Here is a 17,283-nt window from a genome sequence, read left to right as displayed (position 1 = left end):
AGACTTTTCAACAGAGCAGGTTAGTATAGACATGTTTGTTATTAGGAAAAAACAAAGTGTTAGTTTCACTTTAAGCTTCCCCTTCCAATCATGTAACAACAATGATGCTTATTGTTGGTTTCACATACTGTCCTTATACTGGCATTAGATGTTATGCTTTTCTGTGATTACTGTATAAAAGACATTTATGGATTAATTATATGTGCATGGTGAGTAACAAGGGAGGTGGAATATGATTATGTCTATTGGGGTCAGGAGGGGGGAGTTGGACAACCTATTTAACAGTAAAAATATATGGTGAGTTAGGTACCCATATATGCCCTGCTTTTCTTTAAATCTTCTTTTAATTTTTCCATTTCAATCTACAACTGCTTTAAGTTTCTAAAGCTGCCTGAAATTTAAATGAAAAAAAAAAAGTAAAAGATTGAAATGTAAATTGCAACTGTGGTATTCTGGCATCATTTTGCTAATTTGCACAACAACCTGAAAAACCAAACCTGTTGTGATTGTCTCACTGCGTTTCTCATTATGTCTGCACAGAGCTTATAGCCAAATTTAGGGCATCTCGTGCAACATGATTTCCCCTTCTGGAAATACTTTCTAAGCTTCTTCTTCAGATAAAATCCATGTAAAATAAGTCATTTACCTGCACTACCAATGCTATTTACTAGCTTTAGATAAGCTCCATATCCTAATTACAATTCAGTGCAATGTAGCCAATACCTTATCTGTGATGCTCGCTTGTAGCTAGGGTGAGCCTGGCAGTATCTAAACGTCAGCAAAGCCAAAGTCTGCTCCAGGACTTCAGAAAGGATCTTCTGTGCACTAACTGGTGAAACAATAGTCCATAAATCATGACGAAGTCCACAGCAGAAATAATGCCACATCTGAATGGAAAATGAACATCGCTCTCCCTAAAAATAAAAAAGTAAAAAATAAGGACATTATGCTAAAATTGAAGTGCATTTTGTCTTTTATCCAATCTAGTTATCTTTTAAGCGCTTCCATTTTGAAAAAAGAAAAGAAAAGCAATGATAAATACAGAAATGCCATATTATAATGTATTTAGAAACAACTTGTTCAATGCCACCTATCAGTCAAGCTCAATATTAAAGCAAATGAACACAAAGGCCTATTTGTAAATAGTTTCACACGACTTTCACCTAGGATTCACACATTTTTAGGACTGAATCAAATTAGATAAATATTCAAATCTTGAGTGACAGCTGTGCAAGTCTGGAGCGAAAAACATTTATTAATAGACCTTTTAGTGTACATAGCAACCCTGTTTTGAAATGACATTCCACTGATAACTAATATTTTATTTTTGTACTATAAAAGCCTAAAGTAAACCCATGTGGTGTTCACAAAATATATCTAAAAAGCAGACTTGTTCATTTCTTAAAAAAATGCACAAACCAACCGTCTATTGTGACAATCAACACTAATAATATGCTGTCATTTTTGTTTTTTTGTTTTTTGTTCATTTACTGCTTAACAAAGAGCTTTTATAATTGCAAGATATTCTACACAAGCTCCCTCTCTACAACTGCATTCCAATGGCCAATGGCTGCAGGTCAAACCAGGGATTCTGTGGAGATTGCTGCTATTGAAATGCTGAGCTGAATGTGGGGCTAAGTCGGCTAAGATGGCTTCTCTCAGAGCTGGTGGTTCTCACCCATCCAGCTTCCGTTTAATGCTGTTAATGTTGTTTGGGGAATTGTTTGAAGTATGATATAAAGCAGTGGTGGTGTGTATGCTTCTCCCTACATTAAATGTTCATACATCATCATCATATATTACACTTTCTGTACTGCTATTCCATCTATGGTGAAGCAACTATTACATATATTTATATATTTTTTAGTATTGCTGGACACTTATTTAGTTTGAATCCATTTAAGCTGGAACAATTAATACATACATTAATTTGTGTGTGAGTGTGGACTAAGAATATACAACATATAAAGACAGTGATAACCCCCATAAAATTTACAAAACACACATGAAAATGATAGTATTGAAGAAAGTCCATTCACAATGTGTTATTAGATACACAACATTTCCTCAGTGATATGTACAACATCAAATACCACCGATTCCCTTTAAAATCCACCTACTTCCTGATTGAGGAGCGCTCCGCCCTAAATGCTACATCCCTCTGAGATGGAGAAAAGTCAGATTGCACAATGCCAAGGCCTTTGCGGACAGCAGCAAAGAGCTTTTCAACATTACCAAGCATATTGCCTGAAGCTCCCTCCTCAACATAATGGCTATCTGGGAAAGAAAAAGCTTTTGCAGCTTTCTTCAATACTACCTCAATTTTATCTTTAATCCTTTCTGTATCAGCGCCCTCTAGGACTTGCATTTTGGAATATGTTTCAGGTTGAGAAAAAGGAGTAGAAGAGGCATGGCATTTTTGAGCCCTTTACAATTAAAGATGTAGTAAGACCATTATCTGTTCAAGGAATTGTGCATAAAATGGAGAAAATTCTGCTTTTGTCAGGTAGACCACATGTTGTGAGCCTGAAATAGAGCTAGAATCAGATGTAAACCGCATCTTGCTCTGTTGCAAGGACACATCACTGGCAGTTTGCAGGCCTTTGGCAGAGTGAATGTTCATCTGTGATTTTGATTTGGCTCCATTCTGCCTGGACTGTGCCATTGCTATAAGTGAGGGTATTTACCTGGGAGTACTCACAGAGAGTAGTGCAGGAAATATGGTAAGCGTGTCCTTTCTGTAACAAAAGCTCTTGGCAAAAAAAGTGGGAGGAAGCACCTGAGTACCCTATAATCTGGGTGGAAGTGGCGTTAAATCATGTGGCCAGCGGTATGCTGTATTACCTGGTCATCCACCTGAGACTGAGCTCTGAGTGGTTAAAATTTAGTTTCAAGTTTGAGAAATATGCAACGTGAAGTGAATACATTCCAAACATTGCCAAGCTTTACAGTAATGGTCAGAGATACATGGTAACCCTACCTGTCCACAACACTGGACTATATATAAAGTCCAGGCTTTGCCTGTCATTGTGGACATGCCCTCGAATGCGTCTTCAGGTACTGGTTCCATAGCGATGGACCACGGCCCTGAACCTGTATAGCAACCTGCAGCTGACTCAACGCATTGCACTAAATGCCAAGTTGCATGCCAGAGCAGGATCCAATGTCTGAAGCAACATTACAGGCCATACCCACAACGTGAAATTTGGGTATCACTCCAAAGGTTTTACAGAGGTTGTACCAATCTGGATACACTACTTCGGTGTAGGCATTAGAACACAGTGAAGTGCTGACTGAAGAATTTGAGGAAAATAGTAAACTAGTAAAGCCGATTTCTCTGCAAAGGTAAATAGGTCCATCACCTTCAGACACTAACAAAAAACTGGGGATTCATGGAGTGGGGTAGGGTTATAGGCTAGGCATCTGAACGGGGGGGGGGGGGTGCCCTCAAAAGCTTGTCAGTGTTCATTCACCTGGACCCATGGTGTATGAATATGTTGCCTGTGTCCTGTACTGTATGATTAAGATATCCATATGAGACACTTCTCAAATAATTCAGAGTTCAATAACAGTTGCATCTGACCTGAAATTAGTCTCCTTTTGATGTGCATTTGACTTTCTTCTAAGTTGCATCAATATATTTCAAACTGCTATTACTAGACAGACATTTAGGCCTGACTCACAATAGTGTGATTTCAGATGTGACTTGGAACACACAAAATTGCATGACAATAGAAATCCCTTTGATTTCAAAGGTGCCAATTCACATCAATGCAAGTGTACCATCCAAATGCACACGTTCCTGCATTGAAAAAATAGCTGTGTGTATAAGTGGGTGCTGCAGCGATTGTCGGTTGGAACCAAACAGAATCAGCAAGGGAGAGTGTCACCAGCACACCGAGGATCACCAATATGGGTCCAAAAGTTTTAATGAATGATCACATAGTTACAGCAAGGCAACGTTTCGGAGTCTCGCAGGACCCCTTCAACAGGCATGTGATGAAGAGGTCCTGTGAGACTCCATAATGCTGCCTTGCTGTAACTTTGTGATTGTTCATTAAAACTTTTGGACCCATAGTGGTGATCCTCGGTGTGCTGGTGACATTCTCCTTTGCTAGTTCACATCAATGCAACGCAACTGTGATACAACTTTGGGGGAGATATAGGTGCCAATTTGGTGTTATGCAGCCCAATTTTGTGCTTTCAGTGTAAATGCACCAAAAACGCATGTAAATCTCAAATACATGCATTCTTAATTTGTTTTTGGCAGAGTTTTGTATAGTCTCCTTCAAAAAACACATCTGCATCAAAAACGCACTGCAAAATCATACTAAAAATTGGATCACAGCTGCACTAGCTTGAACCTTGCCTTAGCGACACCTAGATTGGCATACTAGGTAAGAATCTAAAGAAAAAAGTCACTGTTCGAAAACATTCTTATTATCTAGAGTTTCCACACAGAAATATTATCTTGCTTCATTCTGCCTTCCCATCTCTATTCTAATTTTATAATTTTATTGTTACTGATTTATTATACCCTAGATTACGGAAGTTGTTCTATTTCTTATCTGAAATTTTGGGCTTCATAAAATGAAGGAAGAAAAAAGCTAGCAAGATGTGGGTGCACAACTGTTAAACTTGACCCGGTGATGCCTTTTTAACAGAAACATTATTTGAGTTGTTCAGGCAACCACATTTGTGTAGATTCATTAGCATTACTAATGGACTTTTATGAACTTCTTCCAGTGTATTATGAAAGGGCAGAGGAATAAAATTAAGCACACAACTTCACTCACATAAATATGTATTCATGTGGGAGCACAGGCCACAGAACATTTTTAAGATGTGTCAAGACGTTTCACCTATTACATACGCTAAAACTGATTTTTACGACTTTATGAGGAATTGGCAGATGTTCTAATAGATTAAGATGACCTCATTTCTTCCTGACCAGATCAGAAGATTAGTGTAATTTCCGGGACTTCTTAAATAAAATCAGCCCATGCTATTATGCTGAGAATAATGCATTCTAATATGAACAGAGATTCATCAATAAAGATTTTAGATTTTATTCAGCTCTAGGTTTACTCCGCAGCTCATGATCAAACATGCAAGCCCTATTACTGAGATAGTTATTTCCTTACCATTTATCTGTTTCAGACTGCAATGCTTATGAATTTTGCTTGGATATATTATGACAGGTCACAGTGACCTGTATTTATTATAACACGTGCGGTCTTCAAGTTCTGTTAGTCTGCAAAAATACAGCCTTGCATTTCACTAATTACACATGGCCAGTTGTCCTGATTTTTATATATATATCCACATCATTAGTTCCAAAGGCCTGTAACTCTTGAAAAAATATTTGAATAATTATGTGTTCTTGGGAACGTTCAAAAAGGCAGTGTAGTTTGGAATTGATCAACGATGCACTCTGCTGTGTCAGTTATTAAATTAGAAAAATAGTAGGCCTTATTTATCAAGGTAAGAAGTGACTCAGGCACCTCACATTGCCTTATATCAACAAATCAGTTTGAAATCTGCATTAAAAAATTACATCAGAAAAATTTAACTTTGAATTTGGCTGCTGTGGAGCATTAAAGACTGTCTTACACAGTTCTCTTCTAGACATTCGGATGAAAGATTAATCCCCTTATAAGATAATTTCTTACTGCTTTTGGATTAAAACACAAAGAGGTGGATTTACTGAAGGCAAATAGACTGTGCAAGAGCAGTTGCACTTGATTTTCCCAGAGATTTGTACATGTATTCAAATGTGGATCATCCAATCATGTCAAAGCATGTACAAGCAAAAATGCTGTTTTTTTTTTACTTTCCTTGCACCTGATTTGGTATTGTTTACAAAGTGAAGCTGTACCAAATTTACTAAGCTCTGTGAAAAATAAGTGCAACTCCACTTGCAAAGTGCACAATCTATTTTCCTTTACTAAATTAACCAAAAAGATTACCTAAAACTAGCATACTGATTCCTCTTTAATAAACAAGTCACAAAGCTAACACACCAGGATACAGATACTTGTTTTTAAAAAAAGTGACAGCGATATTCAGATGAACCAAATAAAATTTTAAAATTACAGTCACACGACTATAAAAATACTTAACCTAGTGTTAAAACCTTCTCAATTGAGCCTATTGTAAGGTATGTACAATTTTGTGGTCCTTCATACACAAAGTGAACAGTGATGGGAGGTCTATGCTATTTTAAAAGACTTGTCTTTCCTCTCAGGTAAACTGCCTCAGCCAGCAATAAATCAACGATCAGTTATATTATCTAGGAAAATGGTGGGGTGCATCAGTTATGAATCTAATGTGTACAGTTGCAGTGCGGCTGCTGCTGACCAAGAAACATTTTCCAGCATGTCCTTTCAACATAATTCCATCAAACGATCGACTTCTGTCAATGGGGACGGCGACACACCGACTGAAATTCATCCGGTTTTAATCAGTATATGACTAGCTTAAGAAAGCAAGTCAAATTGGAGTAAGAACTACATGTTCTGATTCAGTGACTTAGAAAGTTCTAAAGCCACTAGATCTGAATGACAGACAGGAATACAGTATTTTTAGAAGAAGTCAACAATGGCAGCCTTAATGCTTCCTCGGTAGAAGTTTTTTTCAACTCTAAAGTGATAACAACTAAATATGATGTTGATTCAAATGAGCAAATTTTAAGAATTACTAATTCTTCTTTCCCATGGTTCTTACAACAAATACTTTTTCACTGTTGGTGAGCATTTCATCTTTAAAAGAGAGAGAGAAAGAGAGCATTTTTTTAATTTTCTCTCCCCCTCTGCCCTCTGAGCTACATATACAATGTCAAATGTTCCTTTTTTTCTTTAAATGTATTGATATGTATGAACTTGTTTGTTCAGTGTTCACTTATTATGGTGGTTTGGACATGATGTGGGCTGTCTTCTTCAGCTGTTGTCGTTTTCCGTCATTATGTGCTTGATTGGCCAATTAATGGGTGGAGCCTTGTCCTACCCACCATATATCTGCATTTTCCATGTTCCATGTCACTGTATGGGTTATGACCAAGGCTTGTAAAGCCGAAACGCATCAACCTTTGTATCTGTGATGATTTTACTGTGGTCAATCTAATAAAACAAAGATTTTAGAGCAATGGCGGTAGTGCAGATCAATTTAATTTAGTTCTGGAATGGATAAGCAACTGTAGATCATGCACCTGCAGCCTACCTTGCTAGTAAAATTTTGTCTTACCTGTAAATATCATATATTGGAATACAGTAAAAAACACAGGCAGAGTATTTATAAACCATGGGTTAAAAGTTTGTACCTTCAGGTGAGTGGACACTTGCAAAGCTTTAGAAGACATGCCCCCAAGACACCTCGCCCTATTCCACTCCCTGAGTTTTCTGTTATTGTAGCAAGCAATAGAGAGTAAAACAAAAAATAGAAGGGAGGGTGGCCTGTACTGTACTAAGATATGGAATTTACAAGCAAGTCAAAATTCCTCTTATCTTAACCATATAGTACAGGACACAGGCAACATATTTATAGGTCATGGGATATCCCTAAACAATAAATAGGAAGGCAACAATGAGTCAAACAGAACTGCCAACAGACCTAAACAACTAGGGTCAGTAAACCTAACCTCAAAAAGCCTCTGTGATAAACTTGCAGGCAAAAGCTGCATTAGAAGATTGGACATCCACATGGTAAAACTTTGAAAAAGTATGAACAGAAGACCAGGTGGTGACCTAACACAACTGGAAAGGCTTAATACCGAAATGCCCAAGAAACTCCCACCAATTTGGTGAAATGGCTGTGTAAAATTGCAGCAGCAGATTTAACTTTAAGTATGTAAGCTCTCACAGTCACATTTCGTATCCATTGTGCAGTGGTAGACCTTATGACAGGGTGACCCTTGGGAGGTCCCAAGAACAGGACAAACAGGGAATCTGACATGACAGCGACCAAAGGGGCTGCTTTGCAAGACAGATCTTCTATGTGGCTATCCCTGATAGGTTCAAAGAATGGTTTCTGCAGGGCAAAGAATCAAGTGGAGAACCCAAGGAAGCACAGGGTGCTGCAAGGGGGCTTTATATGTGATACAGCTTGAAGAAATGTTCTTACAAGGGTGAGCGATGTCAGAGGCCTATGAAAAAGAAAAGATAAGCCCAAGGCTCAAGCTATGAATACTTAAGGATAATTTTTGGTCAAGACCTGTTTGTAAGAAGGGCAGGATGCAAGATACAAAGTAACCTCTTGGTTTACACTGCCTGTTTTCACACCAGGAAAAAAAGTATTTCCAGGTGTGAAAATACATCTTCCTTGAAGAGGCTTTTCTTTTAATAAGGAATCACAGGCTCAGAAACCCCTCTATTCTTTAATATCTGGGTTTCCACATCTATGCTGTCAAAGACGGAGACGAAGATGCAGGATCGAATATAGGCCCTTGAGATAGCCGATCTGGGTGTTGGAAAGTGGCCAGGGGTTATCTGCTAGAAGTCTGAGTATGTATGTGTACCAGGTTCTTCTGGGTGAGTTTGGTGCAATCAGAATCACCATTTTGCTCTCTTGCTCCATTTTCTTCAGCAGGCGTGGTAGAATTCTCACTGGAGGGAAGGCCTGACTAGGGGATTAAGAAGGCACTTGAGGATGTATCTCTGGTTCTTGCAACAGAGAGAGGTACTGTAGCTTGCTGTTAAATCAAGAGGCTAGGATGTCTACATCTGGAATTCCCTTGTTTTTGACATTTCAGATTGAAGACATCTGGATGGAGTGCCCACTCTCCTTAAACCAGGTGATGTTATCTGAGATATTCTGCTTTCCAGTTGTCCTCTTTCAGAATGTGGACCGCAGAGATCACTGGACAGTGAATTTCTGTCCAAAAAATGAACTGGTTCACTTCCTTCAAGGCAACCAGATGCCTGCTGCCCCCTTGATGGTTGATGTAGATCACCACTGTGGCATTGTCTGACTGCACGCTGATAGGGTGCCCCTTTAGAAGGAGGGGCCCAGTGCTGCAGGGCCAACCTGACTGCCCTGACTTCCCAGATGTTAATGGGGAGCTTGGCGTTCCTCAATTACCATGTTCCTTGGACTGTTAGGAATTGGAACATTCCTTCCCAGCCTGAAAGACTTTGAGACACTCCTAAATATTGTGATATCTTTCCAGTGGTAGAAAAGGAAGAACTTCAACAGTGTTAGGTCTGGGGTGGTGATCCTCCAAGATAAAGAATTCTTTGCTTGGTTGAACAGGAGCAGGGGCAAATTGAGAGATGGAGCCTGCTTTTTCCAGGTTGACAAGATGTTCTTGAATAGACTGTTTCTAAATTTCAATTCTTGTGCATTTGCTCTAAAAAAAAACCTTCTTTTCTGAAAGAAAAACGTTTGCTTGGGATGTGTCCAGAACCAGACCCAAGTATTCTATGTGAAGGAAAGGTTGGAGAGCAGATCTGTTGAAATTGATCACCAAGCCAAAAGCCTTGAACATCAAAATTGTCCTCTGGACATGAATCTGGAAGTGAGGTGAGTCCTTCAGAAGGTCATCTACACGTGACTTGGATGCTCTGAATTCTGAGAAGGGCAAGCAGAGGTGCTAAGACCTTTGTGAACAATGTTAGAGCAGAGGATAGGCCAAAGGGCAGTGCAACAAACTGGAAGTTGTCATCTGTCAATGTGAACTGCAGATGAGGTGGGAAAATGGGAATATGCAGCTAGGCATTTTGGATGTCCACAGATGCCGTGTACTGACCTTTTGGATTCCAAGTGAAGTTTTGAAACCCAAAGATCATAGATTGATTTTAAATCCAGAATAGGATACCCCCATTGGGCTTTGGTAGCGTGAACAGATTTGAGTTGACATCTTTGAACCTGTCTTGTGGTAGTACTGGCACAAGAACTTTCTGGGTTAAGCAATTGTTGATTGATTTTAAGAAATCAAGAAAGCAGTGAGTTGGTAGAGTTTTGAACTCTATTTTGTCCCCCTTAAACCCCCGATTGAACGCACTGGGATGGTCTGGGATGGGATGTCTGTGACCCAGAGAAAGGAAAACTATACCAGATGACCCTCCTTAGGTGTGAGGGCTCCCTTTCATTGTGAAGAGTGCTTTGGAGAATACTCAGTGGCTTTGGTTGTCTAAGCATTGCACCAAAAGTAAGGGCTGAACTTAGGTTTTGAATGTGTGGTTATATTGGACAGGTGCTCTGGAGCTAGTGGCTCCAATCGTCATAAACTGCACATTCTATGAACCTGGAATGTTTTGCAGGATTTTTCAGGTCTCTTTGTACCCAAAGGGTATAGTGAGATTGAGGAAAGTCAGGCTGCACAATGGGAAGGCTTTTGCAGATAGAGGTAATGAGCTTTTCAATGCTAGTAAACATGCTGAATGTAGTTTCCTCTTTAATATAGTGGCAATCTGGGGAAGAGGTGGTTGTAGCTGTTTTAGTGCACTGCAATCAAAAACAACTGAGTGCTGCCTGTGATACTTTTGTATTTGTACTAACATCCACATTTTCAGAACAAGCTTTCAAGGTGTACCCCCTTCTTCAAAGTCCAAGTAGTACTAATACACAAAGTGTTAGCAAAATGTTAATTAAGATAATCTCTGCAGGAGAAAAGCAAAACACAAGCAAATATATATAGCAATGGTAATTAAACTTAGCAAGAGAAGGAAGCAAGAGAGCTTTGAACTGGGAGGGGGGAAGAGTCATAGAGATGAGAGTAGTGACAAAACTGTTGGATAGTGATTTAGAAAAGTTGGGTCCACATTTTTTCCATTATCCTTTGTGTCAAATAGAACTCCCTTTCTTAGTTTTCCTTTCATGAGTAGTTTTGAAGTTCTTATCAGATACCACTGAATATGCTTTGACCCAGTGGACAGAAACACACAGCTCAGAATATTAGCAGACTCCTTCCATAAGAAAGTAACAAGAACAAAACCATTAATACAAGCATAAACACATCAGTATGCACCTGTATAGTTTTTGTCATTATTTCCATTGTGATTTCTAATACAAGTAAATCTCATACACAGGAGAAGAGAAGTTATAAAAAGGTTCAATATCGTTTTTCCAATAACTCTATGCTAAAGGACTGTAAAAATCTGAATTTATCCCATCTTCTTTTTCACTTGTATGTCAGCTGCAATGTTTTTTTTTGCAGTTATTTGATTTAGTGTTTTATATACTGCAATTAAATAGGTGCCCTGAATTCTGAATTGAAGTATACTTATACTACATTTTGTGACTGCAGATCACTATTGCTATCCTTGCTTCTGCTGCACCCCAATGCTCATTTTAACTCTTGGGCCACACCCCCAATTAATGGTCGCCTAGGCCCATGCATTGCTGTGGGGCAATGCAGTGTGTGCCTTGGCACTGTGGGATGCAGACTGGAAATATATGGAACTACCCAGAGAACAATGAAGGCATTCTGAAGTTTTTATCTATGACCTGTAACTACTGGCTTCTGATTACTTACAATACATATGCTTAGATGGATGTACTTTTGTCAAATACAGATTTGCTTTAAAGCGGTATTAAACCAAAAGAAACAAATTTTTATATTGCAACTTACTAGTTCTTAGATGTGGTGCCTGCATTTAATTTCTTTTTTTATACTTTTTTCCTATTTTCACCTGATGATCTGGCCAGTAAGTCTGTTATCTTTCAACTTTCAGCAAACCAAGCTGTCCAACAAAAGTGGCAGTTAGAGGGTTGAGACCAGTTAACACTGACAGGGTTGCTTACAATGGTATACATTTATGTAAAAGCTTTATCTCAAAAGGAAAAAACAAGGTTGCTGTAACTGCTTAAAAAGCAGCAGCAAGAGTTCGGCATTAATATGTTAGTCAAGTTAATCTAAATCTGCTAGCACATATAACATTACCCCTTCCTGATAGTGACAATTCTGCTGCCCAAAGGTGTTTCCATTACTCCTGTATCCAGAGTGTAGACACCCTAAGACAGGAAGTGTGGCCAGATCACCAGGTGAAAAAAACTAATGTAGCCACCACATTTAAAGATTGGTAAATTACAATATATATTTTTTGGCAGGGTTTAATACTGATTTAGGTTTTCTTTTTCATTTGTCAATAAGTCATTGGAAACATGTTCCTAAGTGATAACTAATGGAGAACAACACACACAATAGTAAATTCATAACTTTACCAAGACAAAATAATGTAGTGGGTGACTGGGGACAAAGAGAAGGCAAATTTATTAAATATCTTCTTCAGCTCTGGAGCATGGGGGAGCTCTTGTCCATAATGGGCATGGTATTGACACAGCCCCAGATGATCCAGAAATATTTAGACAGAATAAAGGTGAATAGAGTACCTGGACCGGATGGCATACACCCACGAGTTCTTAAAGAATTGAGTTCTGTCATTTCAAAGCCATTGTTTCTAATTTTTAGGGACTCTTTAATGACTGGCATAGTACCACTGGATTGACGTAAGACCAATGTGGTGCCAATATTTAGGGATCAAAATCTTTACCAAGTAATTATAGACCTGTTAGTTTAACTTCTATAGTTGGGAAGATACTGGAGAGTTTAATAAAAGACCACATAGATGAGTTCTTGCTGGAAAAAAATATTTTAAGCAACAGACAGGTTAAATGAGGTTTAATGTTGATAAATGTAAGGTTATGCACGCATCATACATACTATGGGGGGGATGGTAAAACTGGGGGAATCAATGGTGGAGAAGGATCTGGGAGTTCTGGTAGATCATAAGCTTAATAATGGCATGCAATGCCAAGCTGCGGTTTCTAAAGCGAGCAAAATCCTCCCTTTGTATTAAAAGAGGTATAGACTCCAGAGAGAGATATAATTTTACTCCCATACAAATCATTAGTACCTCATGTACCTCATCTGGAATATGCAGTTCAGTTTTGGGCACCAATTCACAAAACGAACATTGGGGAACTGGAGAAAGTACAGAGAAGGGAAACCAAACTGATAAGAGGCATGGAGGAGCTCAGCTGTGAAGAAAAAAATATAGGAACTGAATTTATTCTCTCTTGAGAAGAGGAGATAAAGGGGGGATATGATGAACATTTATAACTACATCAGTGGTTCATATAGTGAACTCGGTGTAGAGTTATTCACCCTTAGGTCATTATAGAGGACAAGGGGGCACTCTTTACGTCTGGAAGAAAAGAGATATAATTGCCAAATACAGAAAGGTTTCTTCACGGTCAGTAGTGTATTTTGGTTTTGTGCTACAATAGGCAAGACTAAAATCGAGCACCCCCCATCTAAATTTGGCCCATCCCTTCCTGTTTAAGATCCACACCTTCATCTGTAAACTCCACCCCTTCCTCTTTAGGCGTCACCTCTTCTTCTCTGTACACTAAAAGTGGATAACGAGTGCATATATTTTGCCCCATCATTGGTGTCAGTGAGAGGAATAGTGCCCCATCATTGGTGTCAATGGGAGAAATAGTGCCCCATCATTGGTGTCATTGGGAGGAATAGTGCCCCATCATTGGTGCCAGTGGTAGGAATAGTGTCCCATCATTGGTGTCAGTGGGAGTAATAGTGCCCCATTATTACTGTTAGTGTGGGAGTAATAGTGCACTATCACTGGTGTCAGTGGGAGGAATAGTGCCCCATCATTGACACCAATGATGAGGCACTATTACGCACACACTGACACTAATGATGGGGCATTATTACTCCCACCGACACCAATGATGTTTACATTGCTGACCCCTCCTCCAGGCCAGGCTCCCTCCCCCTCCCATCCACAGCCAGCATATCTGCAGCAGCACTCTCTGCTCTGCTCTCCACTTACCCGAGGAAATCACGTGTTAGCTTGATGTAACGCGTAGGACGTGGTGATGTAATTCCCTGTGCGGACGCCATCATGGGACTCCATTACAAACCCATGCAAGTACACCCACAGCATGTGGTTTAAAGCTTATGTGATACTCATTACATGTGAGTGGGCATTTGATTGTTTCTTTTATTAAATCCATAACATTATTACACTATGGGAGCATTTTCTTTTACATTCCTTCCGGCCGTATGAGTTTTGGCTGTTCCTATACTTACTACTCTGGAGAGGGTTCCTGCTGTGCTGATATCTACCAGTGAGGGGGACTGACCCATCTGCTGACCTAATATCTGTGGAAGTGGATCCTGGTTCCTGTTTGATGCGATAATATATGAGAAAGGCTATTTGGCCCTGCAGGGTCACTTTATGGAGGTGAGGGGGCATTTCGCCTAGTGTTGGATCTTATTACATTGCGTATTCACCTTCACAATACCAACACTATTTAAGAACTACAAAACACCTTTACTGTCTTTAGGTGTACTGGACTTCACATTTTTGGCTGGAGTATATGTAGTTCATGGGACTTGTCGTCATCGGGTCTTTTGTATGATATTCATGACCCATTGTGTTAATATTACTTATGTCACTTATACACCATCTATTTCACATACCCCTGATTTAGGGGTCACTGTTTTGTGATTTCACATTCATTTATTTTTTCACAAATCTCACTTGAATCTGTAAGTTTCAGCGGATTTCAGTAATAGATGTGTGTTGCAGAAATTACTTTGTAGTTTATTTTATTTTTTCACACTAGTTTCTACTGTTTATTCATTTATTTAGATTTCATTTTTTCACTTCCACCCATCCTTTATTATGTTCACTGTGAACACTTAAATTTTGGGAGCATTTCCTATAGCAACCAATCAATTGCAGGATATTATTTGTGTTGTATTTGTATCACTGAGTTTTGGGATCCTCAATAGGATCATATCACCGTTTTTTTTTGGGCACAATTCAAAAAGAAGTAATATATATTCATATATATATATTTACTTTGTAATTATGTGTTTTGTTCACCCATAGTCACCTATTTTATTTCTAGGGGTGTACCTAGGTTACACCTTTTTTACGTTTGGGTGGTATTCACTATTATCCACTATTTGGATGTTTTCATGTGCATTCTATTCAATCATTTTAGGTTTATGTATATTTATTTACATGTTTGTACAATGTGTGGGGTAATAATATCACAGGAATTTATCACCTAGAGATAGCGCAGCACCAATTAGTCTTCAATTTGTCATTTTCCATCGGGTATATGGTAAGGTGCTAGCAGCTTTTTAGTATAAACTAATAGGGGACCTAGAGCGCGGAAGGAACATACAGATATAATTGTGACCCTCTCTATCCCTCCTCCAGCAGTGCCTCTGTGGATCGGATCGAAGTGGGACACATATAAGCTACATAACAGCCCCTTTCCTAAGTGTCACTTCTGTGGGAAGTGGGGGGGTTGGTGGCAACGCGCCACCCCCTTGAAAAGTGCCGCCCTAGGCAAACGCCTTATTTGCCTCGGGACAAATATGCCCCTGTTCATGGTAAGAGCTGTGAAAATGTGGAATAGACTCACTCAACAGTTGTTTTTGGCAAGCTCAGTGAATTACACATAGATACATACAGTGAAGGAAATAAGTATTTGATCCCCTGCTGATTTTGAATGTTTGCCTACTCACAAGGAAATGATCAGTCAAACAAATTGAATGGTAGGTGTATTGTAACACTAAGAGACAGAATAGCAACAAGAAATTCAAAAGAAATGCATTTCTAACAAATTATGCACTGATTTACATGTTCATGAGGGAAATAAGTATTTTATCCCCTTCACAAAACATGACTTAGTACATGGTGGCAAATCCCTTGTTAGCAATCACAGAGGTCAGACATTTCCTGTAGTTGGCCACCAGGTTTGCACACATCTCAGGAGGGATTTTGGCCCACTCCTCTTGGCAGATCCTCTCCAAGTCTTTAAGGTTTGGTGGCTGACGTTTGGCAACTCGAACGTTCAGCTCCCTCCACAGATTTTCAATCGGATTAAGGTCTGGAGACTGGCTAGGCCACTCCAGGACCTTAACGTGCTTCTTCTTGAGCCACTCTTTTGTTGCCTTGGCCATGTGTTTTGGGTCATTGTCATGCTGGAACACCCATCCACGACCTATTTTCAATGCCCTGGCTGAGGGAAAAAGGTTCTCACCCAAGATTTGATGGTACATTGCCCCATCCATCGTCCCTTTGATGCGGTGCAGTTGTCCTGTCCCCTTAGCAGAAAAACACCCCCAAAGCAGAATGTTTCCACCACCATGTTTGACATCATGTTGGGATGGTGTTCTTGGGGTCATAGGCAGCATTCCCCCTCCTCCAAACACGGCGAATTGAGTTGATGCCAAAGAGCTTGATTTTGGTCTCATCTGACCACAACACTTTCAACCAGTCCTCCTCTGCTTCATTCAGATGTTCAGTGGCAAACTTCAGACGGGCCTGGACTTGCGCTTTCTTGAGCAGAGGGACCTAGTGGGCACTGCAGGATTTCAATTCTTGTCGGCGTAGTGTGTTACCAATTGTTTTCTTGGTGACTGTGGTCCCAGCTGCCTGGAAATCATTGACAAGATCCTCACATGTAGTTCTGGGATGATTCCTCGCTGTTCTCATGATCACTGACACTCCATGAGGTGAGATCTTGCATGGTACACCAGACCTAGGGAGACTGACGGTTGTTTTGTGTTTCTTCCATTTGCGAATGATTGCATCAACTGTTGTCACCTTCTGACCAAGCTCCTTGGCGATGGTTTGGTAGCCCAGTCCAGCCTTGTGTAGGTCTACAATCATGTCCCTGACATCCTTGGACAGCTCTTTGGTCTTTGCCATGGTGGAGAGTTTGGAATCTGATTGTTTGATTGTTCCTGTGGACAGGTGTCTTTTATACAGGTAACAAAATGATATGAATCATATGAATGCATGATAGGGGATCAAATACTTATTTCCCTCATGAACATGTAAATCAGTACATCATTTGTTAGACATGCATTTCTTTTGAATTTTTTGTTGCTGTTCTGTCTCTCAGTGTTACAGTACACCTACCATTCGATTTTTAGATTGATCATTTCTTTGTGAGTGGGCAAACATTCAAAATCAGCAGTGATCAAATTTGTATTTCCTTCACTGTACACGTATAGTAGATACACACAATAAAACTGGATACTAATATTTATAGGTAAAGTTGATTCAGGGAATATCCGATTGCCTCTCGGGAGATCAGGATGGATTTTTTTTCCCTGCAGGAGCAAATTGGATCATGCTCTGTTGGGTTTTTTGCTTTCCTTTTGATCAACTGTGGGTATTTGATTATAACTTTTTTTTTTTTTTATTTGGTTGAACTGGATGGACTTTTTGTCTTTATTCAGCCAGACTAACTATGTAACTATATAACTTTTGTTCTCCTCCAAAAATTAAATAT

General features: G+C 39.4%; 1 protein-coding gene across 2 annotated transcripts in view; it reads right to left on the bottom strand.

The window, feature by feature from the left end:
• KIAA0825 (KIAA0825 ortholog) overlaps positions 1-17,283 on the bottom strand; it is a 515,459-nt gene that overhangs the window by 349,667 nt on the left and 148,509 nt on the right. For both annotated transcript variants that reach the window (XM_089679161.1, XM_089679162.1), the window contains exon 10: positions 724-914. In XM_089679161.1, the coding sequence (XP_089535287.1) occupies positions 724-914 (191 nt within the window). The remainder of the gene's footprint in view (positions 1-723; positions 915-17,283) is intronic.

This window comes from Staurois parvus, unplaced genomic scaffold, assembly GCF_062004578.1.
Source record: "Staurois parvus isolate SC_StPar_1 unplaced genomic scaffold, SC_StPar_1.0 ptg000218l, whole genome shotgun sequence".
In the NCBI taxonomy this organism is placed as follows: Eukaryota; Metazoa; Chordata; class Amphibia; order Anura; family Ranidae; genus Staurois; species Staurois parvus.
The sequence above is the reverse complement of the archived record's forward strand: the minus strand, read 5'-3'. Positions and strand labels throughout refer to the sequence as shown.